We start from the raw sequence: 15,799 nt of genomic DNA, 5'->3' as shown, positions 1-15,799 counted from the left end.
TGTTTGTGCCTCCCCCAACACTTCTTCCTGTCCATAGTTTGTTTTTTAGAGAATCAACTTGTGACTTTTTAAATCCTCTTTTGTATCTTTGCTTTTTATTTCAATAATTTCAGTTCATATATATATAATTTTTTTAAAAATCTGTTTTTGGTCTTTTTTCAACCTCTTTAGTTGAGTGTTCACTATTTTTCCAGCCTTTTCTTTTTCAGTAAGCATTTAAGATTATACTTTTCCTTCTGTGTGTTGCTTTAGCTGAATCCATCCCATACATTTTGAGAGGTACAGTTTCTTTATTTTATTCATTTGTTCTTCACTTTGTCATTTGTTTAGGAATAATTTTTTAAATTTCCAAGCTTGGTATGTGTTAGTTTAATAGAAGTTCTCCATATGCTTGAGGATCACGTGTGCTCCCTAATGTCCGTTAGATAAAGCTTTAGTTGTTTTGTTCACTTTGTATGCTTGCTAATTTTTGATCTCCTGAGTAACTGAGAGAAATGTGAATTTCTCCATGTAGTTCCATCCATTTTTGCTTCATGTGAATTGAATCTTTGTCATTCTTTAGTGCCAGTATCTTAGCAATGCTTTTTTCCTTAGATTTATTTATCTGATAGTAAGAGAGTTGTGCCAGAGTCCTTTTTAGTTTTTTACATGGTATATCTTTTTCCATCCTTTGTGAGTCTTTATGGTTTAGGTAAAAAAGCCTATAGCTGGATTTTACTTATTTTTAAATTTGATCTCCTTTTTTTTAAGTGGCAATTTGGTTTTATTTCTATCAGATTGTTTTGAGATTCCTATTCTTTTTGGTTTCTCTTACCCATTCTGTCGTTCTTACTTTTATATTGATTTTGCCTTTCTCTCTGCCCATGCCCCATCCTATCACACATGTGGTAGTTTGGAAATTTTTCAGAAATTAAAAAAAAAATGTATATACTTTAACTCATCAAAGTCAAAAGCCTATCAGTATCTTCTCACTTATCCCCAAAAAATACTAGGGTCTTAGGATACCTAAGATCAGATTACATTTCCTCATTATTGGCTGGTATTGTAGTTCTTTTTTACTCATCAGATTTCCATTCTGTACAGTCAGTGTTAAAGTTTAGATTTGCCCACATGCTTACCAGTTTCTTTGCTATTCATTCCTTCTTCCTGGATATTCTTTAGGAGTTCCTTTATTTTGGGCGTCTGTTAGTCAGGTTTTGTTTGAAAATGTCTGTATTTCCCCCTTGTTCTTGAGGGGTGTTTCCTCTGGGTGTACAGTTCCAGGTTGACGGTGTTCCTTGGTGTCTGTGAGATTGTGTTGTGCTGACCTTTGGCTTGCATTATTATCGATGTGTAGAAGTTCTGGTTCCAGATATTGATTCCTTCTATTACTCTGTGTCCAAAAATGGGTTTCTTTTTATTTTTCCTATTTGGATTTGCTATGTTTTCTTAACTGGAGAATTTATGTCTTTAATTGGTTCTGAAAAATTATCAATCATTATCTTTTTGACTGTTGTGTTCCTTCGTTCTCTTTTTCTAGAACTGTGATTGGACGTATGTTAGACTTTTGCATTCTTTTTCTGCCATTTGTTTCTGCTGCTCTCTGTGATTACTTCATATGTTCTAATTCACTGAACATCTATTCAGCTGTAATATGTTATTTAGCCAGTCCGTCGGGGTTTTTTTCCACCAATTATATTTTTCATTTATAAAAGTTACTTGGTTCATTTCTAACTCTGCCTAGTCTTTTTTCTGAAGTAGTATTCGTTCTTTGCTCATGTGTTCCATTCCGTATTATATATCTTGAAACATTTTAAATATACTTAATATTCCATATCTAAAATTTCTTGGGTTTAAAGCTGCTCCTTGTTTGTGCTGTCTTTGTTGTTGTTGTCGACTCTTACTCTTGGCGGCTTGCTTCCTTATCTGTTACATGTGTTTAGATTATGAATTCTTGTTTAGCTGTGCAAATCATACATCCCCCCAGATAAAATTTGCTTTTGCTTTTGCCGTATACCTCACAATGTAATTTACCTAGGAACACTTTTAATTTGTCAGCCTGGAGCTTTCTAGATTTGTTAGGGCAAAGATTTAGCTGCTAAAAAAGAAACCCCAAATAAATAGCAGTGGCTTAAACAAGAAGAGAGGTTTAATTTTCTGTCATAACAGTGTGGGCATAGCAGCACAGAGCTGGCAGGGCAGCCTCGCCGTCTCTGCCGCCTGGCTCCTCCCTTGCGGCTCCAGCACCTTGGGGTGTGGCCTTCATCTTCAAGTCCTGCTACCTTACCTTCATCCCAATCAACGGGAGAGGACAACAGGGGAAATGGAGCACACTTTCGGGAAATGGTACACATCATTTCTGCTCACATTCTGTTGGCCAGAATTTAGTCATATGCCCACACCTAGGTGCAAGGGAAGTTGGAAAATGTATTCTTTGTTCTTAGTAGTTATGTGTCCTACAAAAAATTGTCAGTTCTGTCACTGTAGAAGGAGAGAGTGATAGAAATGGCCAACAACCAGCAGCCTCTTTCACTGCCAACACAAATAGCAGACATTTGAAATCCAAACACCAGTGAAGGCGGGCTTTTAGTCACATATTGTCAAAGAGGAGATTTTGCCCCTACCTTCTCTTTCCCAGGGCCTAGGCTGATAGAGGCAGGTTTCCCTGTTGTTGCCATTTATCACGAGGTAGGTTTTTAAAATGGTCCCCCTGGCCTGGCTTTATGCTGGGGACTTGGCACTTTACAGGAACTCAGACCTCTGGTTTTCTGTAACTCACCTATACGTTTATTTGAAAAAATGCTTATATTTTATCTGATACTTCTGGAGTCGTGGAGTTTTTTGTTTTTTTTTTTAAAGATGTCTAGTATCGTCCATATTTATTTTCCCCTCTCTAGTTACTTTTATCTCTATCTCTCATGTGAATTCTCTATGATTATATTAATTTTTCTGCTATGTCAATACAGGCAATTTGATTCAACAGTATCTCTTTTCTTTGCTATGTTGTATTTATTTGTATTTTAATGCTATCATTAGAATCTAACTTCCTTTCCTCGTTCTTTTTATCTCATTTCTTGATTTCATCATCCTATGTTGGAGTTCCAAGCCTGAGTTTATTTTGTTCTGTCTCCTATATGTAGTTGCGTGTAATGGTGTGTGTGTTTCTGGTGCTGGGTGGGTGATATTGTTGGAAAGATAACTATTAGAGGTCATGTGTGGTATTTGTTAGAATACCTCAGTTCTGGGTTAGGATACTTCCTTGTGTGGTATATTTTATTATCTCAGATTATTTGGGAGGAGTGATGCATTGCTGAAGGATACCCAATTTGGTGTGTGGCCCTTAGAGGATATATTTTAGTAAGTTGGAGCCCAGTTGCTCACTTTCCCTTGTTTCACTTGGGTCTCCCCAGCAGCGCTTTCGAAACAGTATTCTCCCATCCAAGGAAGGAAAATCTAATGATACCCATTCATCTTTCTTCTCTCCAGATTTGGGATTATTAGTGAGAATTCTCAGGGTTTGTTGGCTCACTAGTGGGTTTCTGGAAGGTGAGGGTGAGGATAGGAACTTGGCCTGGGTCTGCCTCACTTCTCTTAAGTTCATCGGAAGAAGCAAGTTCTGTAGCAGTGTTGATCCACCATTGTAGCGTTATTTTTACCCCTGGAATAATTATAAGTCTTGGTCCTTGTTTCTAGATCATCTTCGTTGTCTGTTTAAATAACTGTATTATTCCGTTGATGTACCATTGTGGTTTTGCTGTAACAGGTAAATCTGCAGAGATTTTATTCATTGCTGTGTTGCTTTGCTTCTGTTGCATTATTTCCTTAGATTGAATTCCTCGGAGTAGAATTGCTATGTCAAAGAGTATAACAAATATCTGAGTCTTATTGCATATTGCTTTTTACTTTTTTAAAGGTTATAACAACTTAGATCCTCACCAGAAATGAATGAGTGTACTAATTTCACTGTAGCCTGATGAGTATTTGGTGATGGTTTTTTTTTCTTTAAAAAAAAAATAGCTGTAGAATAATATCTTAAGGTTGCTTAAATATTCATATCTTTTATTGTTATGGAGCTTTAGCATTTTCTAATGGGTTAGTTTACTACTTATTTTCTCATCTGTGAGTTGTATGGTTTTATACTTGCCCATTTAATGACTTTGATGTTTTTCTCATACATGCAAACAAGTGCCTTTATAAAAGAAAATATTACCTTTATATTTTTACGTTTTGCAAAGCTAGTTTTACAAATTTTTCATCTTTTTAAAAATTAGGTTTATTCAAAAATTTAAATTTTAATACATAATTATATCTCTTTAATTTTGTTGGTTTAAGTTGAGAAAGTTGATAAATTTTTTTTTTGCTAGCTTTCTATAATTTTATTTTAATTCCTTATTTTTATGGTGTTCACTTGGTATGTGAAGAATGTGTGGGTAGTAATTGGGAGGAATTTATATCAATCCCACTTATTGAATTTTTAAAAATCTCCTTGTTTTAGAAAACTCATATTACACTTTTGTATATAATTCTTTTTAATAGTTCTTAATGTCTATGAGGATAGGCTTCATTCTTTTTAAAAAATATTCTTTTGCGGCTGGCCCGGTGGCATAGTGGTTAAGTTTGTGTGCTCTGCTCTGGCGGCCTGGGGTTCACGGGTTTGGACCCTGAGCACAGACCTACACACCACTCATCAAGCCATGCTGTGGTGGCGTCCCACTTACAAAATAGAGGAAGATTGGCACACATGTTAGCTCAGGGCCAATGTTGCTCACACACGCACATAAAAAATTCATAATTTGTCTCTCTAAGTTTTACTTGTTTTGTTTCAAAAAGGGATTCCTATTGGACAGTCACTCGGAATGAGTAGATCTTAATATTTGATTTAGTTATCTCTTCATAGTTTGCCTCTTATCAGTTCGTGTAAGTCTTCTAATAAGCAGTTATCTTTATAAAAGTCCTATATAATTAAGATTTTGTTTCTAAATATTTTGTGTATATTTTTACCATTGTAAGTGAGATCTGTTATTCCTTATGATTTCTTGCTGGTTATTACTGGTAGGAATTTAGGGAAACAAAGTACTTAATAGTATGGTTTTTTTTTTTTTAATTTTTTTTTTTACTTTTGTGAGGAGATCAGCCCTGTGCTAACATCTGCCAATCCTCCTCTTTTTTTTGCTGAGGAAGACTGGCCCTGGGCTAACATCCGTGCCCATCTTCCTCCACTTTATATGGGACGCCGCCACAGCATGGCTTGCCAAGCAGTGCGTCGGTGTGCGCCCGGGATCTGAACCAGCAAATCCCGGGCCGCCTCAGCAGAACGCGCGCACTTAACTGCTTGTGCCACCGGGCCGGCCCCAGTAGTATGTTTTTAAATCATGAGATTTTGATGAACTTTCGCTTTGAAGAAATAAAATACTGGGGGTTTTTTTGAGCTAACTTTGAGATTCCTAAGATGGATCCTTGGTTTGGGCAAAAACTACCCATTCTGTTGTAGACTTTGAACATTCTTTAGTAATGTTTAGGAAAAATGTTTTGAACGTTATTTTCATTTACATTTTTTCCTGAACAATGAATGCTATTAGTGACATATGCATCATTAGCACTATGTCTATTTCATATGAAAAATTTTTGTACATCTAGAGCTCTAAGTTCCTAAATAAACAGAAATTTACATCTCTTATAAGTAATAAACTCCTTATAGTTGTGACTGAGTAACTTATGGGTAGTGAATCATTTAGCTCAAAACATAGGTCAAATTTAAATTAAATAAATAAAAGAAAATAACTTGCTTCATGATTTCCATCTTTACCTATCATTTATAAAATTGAGCTACTCTTTGTTTATAGGTGGAAAACCATGAATTCCTTGTAAAACCTTCGTTTGATCCTAATCTGAGTGAATTAAGAGAAATAATGGATGGTTTAGAAAAGAAGATGCAATCAACATTAGTAAGTGCAGCTAGAGATCTAGGTAAGAATGGGCCTTTGGAGGTCTGACTAATTCTAATGTCTACATAGTATTTGTACTAGTGCCAGACTTACTTTCCTAGAAGACATAATTGATTATGCCACTTGCTTGTTTAAAGTGCCATCCCCTTTTTCTACAGAATAAAATTACAAACACTTAAAGTTGACATACAGCATACTTTACATTTGGAACTTCACTTCCCTTTCTAGACTCATCATCTCTTACTAACTCCCCCAACCCCAGGATGACCCCACATTCCTGCCAGACAAATCACCCAACAGGCCCCTTGCGTCATGTCTTTTATAAGACCTGATTTAAATGTCACCTCCTCTATAAGCCTAATTCTGCTATGAATAGTTCATTGATATGGCTTTGAGTTCCCGTGCACTTCATTAATACCAACTTTTTTTTAATGTCTGCATTCCATACTAGATTGTTAATTCTCTAATTAGTCTCGCACTGTTCACACTGTTTTGTTCTGAATTTGTAAACCTTTTTGTTCTGAGTGTCTCACATGTGTGTTGAATGAATAAATAAGTCTTAGTATGTTAGAAGATGCCTCAGGGCAGTATTACTTAAACTTTTGGAGAATCTGATGACAGTTACGGATCTTCTTCCCAGAAATATGCCCATACCTGCATATACAAAAAAATTCACAAATAGTTTCCATGGAGAGTCCATATATGGACTAGATCATAGATTTAAGAATCTTTGCCTTGAAGAATATTAAAATTTACCCTTCTCGTTTCATAGCTCTCTCTACCTTCTCTCCATAGTTCCTTTTCCTCCCCAGTCAAGTGAGGTCTGTCGTTAGTTGTTTGCTGTTACTGACATTCAGTAGCTATGCTGTAGCAAATCAATTTGTAGATACTCTCTCTCTCTTCTAGTTTGTGGTCTAAAGATCATAGTGAAGAATGAGATGAGGAGAGGACAGACTTATAAAAACTCAAAAATATTAGTTGCATAAAGTCTAGCTTGTTTTGTGAAGTTTCTTACACTTAGAAAATATATGTCCTAGTTTTTTCTAGTTTCATTGTCAGAGTCTCAAGTTTTTGTTTGGAAAGTGTATTTGTTCACTTTAATTATACTCTGTGTCAGTTCCAGAGAAATCCCTTCGTTAACTAAAGAACCCTCATGCAGAACTCAAAGGCAGGGGCCATATCTTATCCACCCCCAGGCCTCCAACATCAGACCAGTGTGTGCTGCCCAAGGCAGGTGCTCTGCAGCCTTGGATGGATGGGTTTACCCAGATCGTGCTTCCACATCAGAAGCTACCATTAATTCGCGAGTTTAAGGATTTTATAGATAATCCTTAATTCATGCAGTTTTTGGGTGAAGTGAAGTAGGATTTGAATCTTTTCTAGTTAGATTATAATAATTTCTAGCATGCTGTCATGTAATAAAAGTATGTTTTTCACTTTTTAGATTTAATTATTTTCAACATTTTCATTGGAAAAATGCCTGCAGATATCTATGACGTATGTTTTCTTTTTTTCGTGATCATGAAGGCTTAGATCCTGGGAAACAGATTAAACTGGATTCCAGCACACAGTTTGGATATTACTTTCGCGTAACGTGTAAGGAAGAAAAAGTCCTTCGTAACAATAAAAACTTCAGTACAGTAGATATCCAGAAGAATGGTGTTAAATTTACCAACAGGTTTGTAAACCTATATTACGTTGTTAAACCTTCAGTAGTTCCATGGAACTAAATTATTCTGTGATGAAATGTGAATGTTCTATGTTAAGGAAGTTTTTACCTTATTTATTGTTAATTGATATAAGGCATAAGGTAAGATTGAAGCTTTATTTTCTTACAAGAGGCTAGTCAGGTGTCCCAAGACCACTTGTTAAATAATCTGTCTCTTCCTCTCTGGCTGGAGTGGTGCTTTGGGTCTGTTTTTAAGATTATTCTTTCATATATCTCTCTCACCATTTTTTTGTCAATATGAAATAGATGGTATTACATTTATTTTATATTTTCCATATCTATTAGAATTAGTTCCCCCTCAGATCTCTGCCTTAGTTATTTTTACTTTTATTTTTTTCTTTCCTTTTTTTTTTTTTTTTTTTGTGTGAGGAAGGTCAGCCCTGAGCTAACATCCATGCCAATCCTCCTCCTTTTTTTCCCCCAAGGCCCCAGTAGATAGTTGTATGTCACAGCTGCACATCCTTCTAGTTGCTGTATGTGGGACACGGCCTCAGGGTGGCCGGACAAGCGGTGCGTCAGTGCACGCCCGGGATCCGAACCCGGGCCGCCAGTAGTGGAGCGCGGGCACTTAACCGCTAAGCCACAGGGCCAACCCCACGTTTATTTTTTCTAAGAAAACTTTGCTATCATTTATCAAGAAAAAAAATTCTTCTGGTATGTCAATTGGATAGATTAATTTAGGGAGATATCTACCAGCCTTAATGAGGCCACTCATTAGGTTACAGTTTTTTCTTTTTTGGATCATGTTTCACGTTGAAAAAAAATCTTACCAGTTTTTTGTGCCTTTTCCCTCGCTGATGTTAGGAAGTTCTTTAGGCAAATTATTCATAGGTGAAAAACGAATTATTTTAAAATAAAGTTTCTGTGATTGGGGCGGGGTGATTTGGTCCTTTCTCCTGTACTGTACTAGAACTTATGGCTGGCCTTACTCCCACCCCTCTTGAATATTCCCAGTACTTTACAGGTAGCTTTTTATGATCCACTTTTATCCATTTATTTAACGAGTATTTTGAGTGTCTATTATGTGCAGACATTATTCTAGGTGTTCAGACACCTCAGTGATGAAAACATTCAGTCTGTTTAGTTTGTTCCTCGTAATAACTCTCTGATATAAATAGGACAGGTGTATTTCTCTCATTTTTTAGATGAAGAAGCCAAAACTCCAGTTCCCCAGGATTAGACAACTAGTAACACTAGGTACTGAAACCTAGATCTTCTGTTGCCAAATTTAGTAGTAGTTGTTTTTCCACCACACTATATCCCTGATTCTAGAAATATATGTATATTTTTCGCTTAGCTAAGACAGAACTTTTGGGGTGTTGTAATCATTGAATCATCCATTGGTTAGTTACAACATATATAAAAGAGATTGAACTGAATGGCCACAGTGATTCCAAAAGTTGTGAAAAATTCGTTCATTCATACATTTTTGTCAATAAATTGAATGCTTGCTATATATCTCATTCTGATCATATAATTCTCTTTCTTAAAAAACTCCACTGTCTATCTGTCAACCAGAAAAATCTAGTCTTTATCATGACCTACACATTCTGGTCCCTGCCCACTGCTTTTGTTTCTTGCAGCTCTTCCCTTCACATAGCAGTCTCACCTTTATAATGGCTTTGCCTCTTGCTTTTCTTCCTGTAATTCTTTCCATTTGCCTGTCTCATACTAGTCTTTTTGTGCTACTTGCCTATGTACTGTTCTTGAGCTGTGTATGTATATTATGCCACTGGCTAATTCCATCCACTTCACAGTTACTGCTTTGGTTGACTGATGCCCTTCTCCTTCTGATAAGTACTTCCCCCTCTTTCTCGTCTCCTCTGTGAACCCTCGTCTTTTTTAAAATTTCGTACCTTTCTTATGATACCAGTGAATATTTTTTTCTTTACTTTATTCTCATCTTTCTTCAGCATTTTTTAATTTCAACCTATAATTTTCATTTTCTCTTTAAATTACTAATTAAGATTTAGCTTTCAGACATTTTCCTTACTTTGATAACTTTCAGTATCAAAAGACAGTTATACTACAGTAAAGAGAGAAACTGTGTGATGTGTTTGTGTGTGTGTGTATGTGTATTTTAAAAGGGGTGATGGCCTCTCCTAAATAAGGATGAAAACTTATTCCACTTAAATATTTTAGAAAAGGTCACCGATCAGAATTTTACTCAAGGGAATAATTGTTATAGCAAGAATTGTGCCAGCAGGCTATTCCAAACAGCATAAATGTTAGTACACTGAATTCCAGCCACATCTACCTCTAATGAGTTGCTAATTTTCTACTGATATTTTCATTTTAATTATTGTTTTGATGCTTTATAGGATAGATACTCTGGATATATATTTATGTAGTGCACATTACCTCTGGTAGATGTTTTAATATTTTTAATAATACCATTATCTTGATTTGCAGTAAATTGACTTCTCTCAATGAAGAGTATACCAAAAATAAAACCGAATACGAGGAAGCCCAGGATGCCATTGTTAAAGAAATTGTCAATATTTCTTCAGGTAAGTTTAATAGAACCAATAATACATTAAATATTCTGAATATGATCTGGTTGTTAGTACTAGAAAGAACATCAGGATATTTGAAGAGTGGTTTTTCAAAAAGCTCTTACTCACTGTGACTGTTTATTATGTTAGGCTACTTATAAAATAATGCATGCTGTATTGTGGTAGGAAAAGTAACTGGAAATTACTCTTGTATATAGAAAGATAAGCTAGTGCAGGCTAAGGAATGGGAATACCCTGAAAAACAAAGACGTGCAGAAAAGCACAAAACTTACTGTAGTCGTAACAAGGAAAAGAAACACCAAGGGCTACAAGGCACTAATACCTTAGATTATATATGGGCTCATACTCTCGATTATGGAAATAAATACCACTGCAAAGCAAATAGAAATTACACGAGGCAAGCCTTTTTGAGTTCTATGTGCCATTTTATAGATTTTCAGAGTCCATTCTAGAGGCACTGTTTGAGATGGTTGTCTTATAACTGAAGAGACACATGACTGAGCACTATGGTATCGCCCTTAGCATGAATGAATGTATGTTTAGCACAGGGTAGGTGCGTGATGTGTGAAGCTGGAAGACTTTGCCTATCATCATGTGTATTTTGACTGTAACCTTCACTGTGCCCTTTGAAAATATACCAAAGACCTATTTTAACCAAGTGATCAAAGTTGGCATCACCAATAATGGGACAAATAACATATGTATGCTTCCTGATGTGATTCACAGAGGACACAATATCATCTATGTAGTATTCTTGACAGAAATGTTTAACCTGATTATTAAGAAGAAGAAAAATTAGATAGCTTGTGAGACATTCTTTTTAAGGCCTGAACTCTTTAAAAATGTCAGTGTCATGGAAGCAAAAAAGGAATCTGTTCTAGGTTAAAGGAGACATAAAGAGACAGGAAAGTCAAATGCAGTGGACAATCCTTGATTGGATCCAGGACTCGGGATTGGAGTTGGGGAATAGCTATAAAGGAATTGGCAAGGTTTAATATGAGATAATGTGGTATCGGTGTCAGCATTTCTTGGCTGTGTATTGTGATTACGTAGGAGGATGTCCTTGTTCTCAGGATATGCGTGTTGAATTATTTAGGGGTAAAAAGTCATTTAAAAACTATGCATGTATAATTCTGTAAATTGTTTTACTATTATGAATTTTCATAGTAAATCAGAAACATAAAATTTAAAGAGTTTTAATACACTTTATGTATTGGTGTTGATGAATGAGATTTGTAAAGATTACTTTTTTGCTTGGTGGTATCAGATAACTGTAGCATGATAATCTTCTAGTTGAATTATGTTCCTGAGCCTAAATTGCATTTTTAAGAACTCTGTAAACACTGTATATTCAAACTATGAGTCTTCCTCACAAAAAGTAATATTAACTGGTATTCATTAAGCACCTACTAGGTTAAAACTGCTAGGTTTTAACATTTAAATTGAAGGTTTTATATTTGGAATCACCTTGAATTTAAATGAAACCTCTTCTTGGTCTAATATACACATTATAAACTATCTTTATTTAAAAATGTAATGAATCATTTTTGTAGTTTTCTATCTTGCTGTTAAATCAGAAAAGGTGATGCTGTTAAAAGCCAGATGATGTGATATACCATGTATAGACTTATTAATTAAGAGGCTTGTGGGTTTCTTTTTTATTATGAACCTATTCTTGTTATGTTAGAAATTTTTTGAGTTTTAAAGTAATTATAGTAAGTAGTCCACTACTATTTAAGATAGGACCACCAGACAAGTCATGGCAGTAGCTTGTTTACAAACTCCTTTTGGTAGAAGTTTCTTTAAACACTTGACTGCCTGCATTACAGTGTGGGCTTTACTTAGATGGACTGAACTAAGACTGTCCTGAAGGCAGCTTTGAAGTAGCTGGTAAGAAACATGTCAATCTATGTGTTCTTAATACAGGTTTATTAATACGGCAACAGGTTTCTGTTGCTACATGATAGGGTAGTGTGAACTCTTCCCCCTTCCCCCCTTTTTTTAAATATATGTTTGGTAAAACAGGAATAAGTTTAAAAGTGGTGAAACAGAGTAAGAGAATTATTTGTATTTGGCCATTCATAAGTTAATTTTTATTTTCAAAACATTTTATCACTTTTATGGGGAACAAGGGAATCAAAGATGAGTCAAATTTCCTGCCATTTTATTAAACTCATAATTTTGTGTTTTTCTAAAATTAAACGCTATTCTCTTGAATATCCCTTGAAGCTTTTTAACACATTGATGTCTGCTTGGTAGTTCTACGTGACACGTGGGTCTGTTAGACCAACCCCTCCAACCTATTAATATTTTAGAATCTATTTTGAAAATTTTCACCATTTTTATTGCCGAAACATGCTTTGCCTAGCATGTGTCAGGGACTTTTTAATATATATAATAGCTTCTAGGTTTAATACTCTAGCAGAGAAGAATCTTGTTGAAAGTATTTTAAGTGACAATTATGGATCTAAAATTATGCTAAAATTCAACTGCATGTGGTACTGATGGAAAAAAAAAGCTCAACTAAGAGTCTCACGGTCAGGTTTATACATGCATAGGCCTTGACTTAAATTAGATGTTTGTACCTGGTGTTTGCATGTTTCTTATGATAATTATGAAATGCTATTCTGGTTTTAGACTCTTAAAATTTAGAGAAAGGTGTGTCTTAAAATCGCAGGTGTGCCTCATATTACTGCCCCCTGCTTTTCTTACCTTATCAATGTATTATGAAAGCTTTTCCTTTTTAGGTTTTTTTTTTTAAACCTCTGCTTCATTTCTTTATAAGCAGCTGTGTGCTTTTATATTTTAGTGGATTTTGGTAAGGGAAGGCATCACACTTTCTCTATTTTTGAAATCTGTTCATAGTAGGGGCAGATATAGCAACACATTTTAGCCTCATGTTGAGTTTTAGGTGTTCCTTTCAAGTTTAGTTATGGCAAACTTCTGTTAATTTTTTTTTTTTAAGTATATAAATTAGGAAATGGATTTTGAATTTCCAAATGGGGGAGTTATATTTATTCTTCTAGCTCCTTATGTGTATTTTTTTATTATTCAATATTCCTGTGTCTATCTTCTGTTTTTATATAGGCTATGTAGAACCAATGCAGACACTCAATGATGTGTTGGCTCAGCTAGATGCTGTGGTCAGCTTTGCACATGTGTCAAATGGAGCACCTGTTCCATATGTACGACCGGTCATTTTGGAGAAAGGACAAGGAAGAATTACATTGAAAGCATCCAGACATGCTTGTGTTGAAGTTCAAGATGAAGTTGCGTTTATTCCTAATGATGTTCACTTTGAAAAAGATAAACAGATGTTCCACATCATTACTGGTAAGAAAAAAAACCAAACCTATTTTATGGGCTTTTTTGGGTAATGTTTCCCTTTTTTTATGTTGGAGTGGAAAATATATTTAAAATCGATGAAGAAAATCCTAGTCCCTGACGTTAGAAAAAGAACATGTTATTCATACTAGTTAGTAATATATTCACATTTAGATTAGAGGGAAGATTTGGAAGGGAAGAGGAAACTTATGATAGAATATTGTGTCTATGTGAAACTTCTGTTCCAGGGCTTTAGTGCATTTAAAAATGAACATCCCTTCATCCTCAAAGTTTACCTTTGAGCCAGACCTTTCAATGGTGAGGTCATTGAAGGTCAAGCAGAATTGGCTGCTGGAATGACCTCGGCTTAGGGTAGCAATTCTTTGAAAGCCGTAGCACTATATTTGAAACTCGAAAAAAGTAGACTTGCTTATAGACTAACATAGGGTGTCTCAAACTCAAGTGTTTTGAGAGATCTTAACCAATTCTAGAAAACAAAAGTAGAGGTGGGGTAGGAGTCTTTGGGCAAATGTATTTGGGGAACAGTCAATGATTGTATTCTATTTCCCCAAATGGATTTTCAAGTTGTTCATATAATCTAACCCAGACAAGTAAATTGTACGTTTTCCAAAAGCCAGGGTCGTGTCTTAAGGCTTTAGGTAGAGTTGAAGTGATTTGAATGATTTGACCATACTGATCCTTTCACTAATAGCGCCATTTATTAATGAGTTTAGTTAGTTATTCAGTTAGGCCTGTTTTTCGGATTTCATAAAATTATCCTGCAGCCAGCTCTATGAGCTGTGGGAAAATGTATGGTCTTTCTAGGTCGTAGTCAAATTATAGCTAAGGTATATTTTTCATGGGTCCTCTTGATGAAGGGTGCAGTGTAGGTTTGTTTGAAGAGAAAATAGCATTACTTCAGGGAGTAGTGTGGTCAGTAACTTTGTCCACATCTTTGGGCAGTGTGTAGTTCTGCTGCTTGTATACCGTATCATATGACCTAGGTGATTAGTCACCAATGTGCAATTTAGGGCTAGCAGTCAATTTATTATTAGGAGAAATAAATTAATAATGTTGCTTTTTGATATAATTTCTTTGATAGGCCCCAATATGGGAGGTAAATCAACATACATTCGCCAAACTGGGGTGATAGTGCTCATGGCCCAAATTGGGTGTTTTGTGCCATGTGAGTCGGCAGAAGTGACCATTGTGGACTGCATCTTGGCCCGGGTAGGGGCTGGTGACAGTCAGTTGAAAGGAGTCTCCACATTCATGGCTGAAATGTTAGAAACTGCTTCTATTCTCAGGTGAGTGCATTTACCAGTCCCCTGAAAATGGAACTGAATGTCCCCATCCTGTGTAAGAAGTACCTTTGCAGATTCATCTATAAAACATACAAGAACTTTTATCTAGTTTAATAGTTCTCCTGTGAACTTTATATATTTTATATCATCTTAAAAGGGTGATTGGTGCTAGTTGTGGAAAGCTTCTTTGACTTTTAAAGTTGTCTTCTTAAGGCTTCTGCTGGTTGCTCATCTTATAAATCTCCCCCACTACCATGCTTTTGCTTACACTGTTCACATTACCTGGAATGGTCCTTCCTTACCCTTTACCCTAGTCCTTTCCAATCTTTAAAGGCTCTAATGACAGAAATTCTACTTCTCCGATGATTTTCCTTGTCATGTGAGCCTAAGGTCATGGGTGCTTCTCTGAACTCTTGGACATGTCTGGTTTTTATTTTAGAGGTTACTGAAATCTCTTCTCTTTATTTCACTTTTTAGGAACTTCTTTGAAGGCAGGGAGGCTATGCCTTCTGTTTCTTGGTGTCTTCTAAAGTATTTTGCATATAGTACATCCTTAGTAAATTATGTGTTGATTATTTTTTGTTTGTGGGGAATTATAAAAGCAATACAAATGTTCTGTATAGTAATTAGTCAACAAGTTAATATTCATAACTTAAAAGATTAAAGAAATAAGCAAAGGTGTCAGTGGCAAGTCACAGAAAAAGAAATAAATGACCAATAAGCACATGAAGTACTGTCAAATTCTGTAATTAAAAAAATAATCTCCTCCTTATATTTGGTTAAAGATGAGAAAAGAAAAAATGCTAATATCTTGTATTGGTAGGGCTGTGGCGGTCACACAAGTTTACATGACCACCAGCCATGTATGTGGGTGTCCGTATCATCACACCCTTGTCCCATCTTCATGCAGTACTGTTTTTTAAAATTTTTAGCTGATTTGATTGGCAAGAAATGAATGGTAGCTGCTTTCTTTAGAAATTCTTTGATTATGTGTAGTGAGAT

The 15,799-nt window shown here is 35.5% G+C and overlaps 1 protein-coding gene across 1 annotated transcript in view; it reads left to right on the top strand.

Moving 5' to 3' along the window:
• Window positions 1-15,799, top strand: part of MSH2 (mutS homolog 2) — a 71,617-nt gene that overhangs the window by 51,049 nt on the left and 4,769 nt on the right. Inside the window, exons 9-13 of the mRNA XM_058551290.1 lie at window positions 5,823-5,946; window positions 7,452-7,602; window positions 10,066-10,163; window positions 13,257-13,502; window positions 14,596-14,800. Of these exons, the coding sequence (XP_058407273.1) occupies window positions 5,823-5,946; window positions 7,452-7,602; window positions 10,066-10,163; window positions 13,257-13,502; window positions 14,596-14,800 (824 nt within the window). The remainder of the gene's footprint in view (window positions 1-5,822; window positions 5,947-7,451; window positions 7,603-10,065; window positions 10,164-13,256; window positions 13,503-14,595; window positions 14,801-15,799) is intronic.

The sequence above is a fragment of the Diceros bicornis genome, chromosome 12 (assembly GCF_020826845.1).
Source record: "Diceros bicornis minor isolate mBicDic1 chromosome 12, mDicBic1.mat.cur, whole genome shotgun sequence".
NCBI classification, from domain to species: Eukaryota; Metazoa; Chordata; class Mammalia; order Perissodactyla; family Rhinocerotidae; genus Diceros; species Diceros bicornis.
This window is presented reverse-complemented; position numbering and strand designations above follow the sequence as displayed.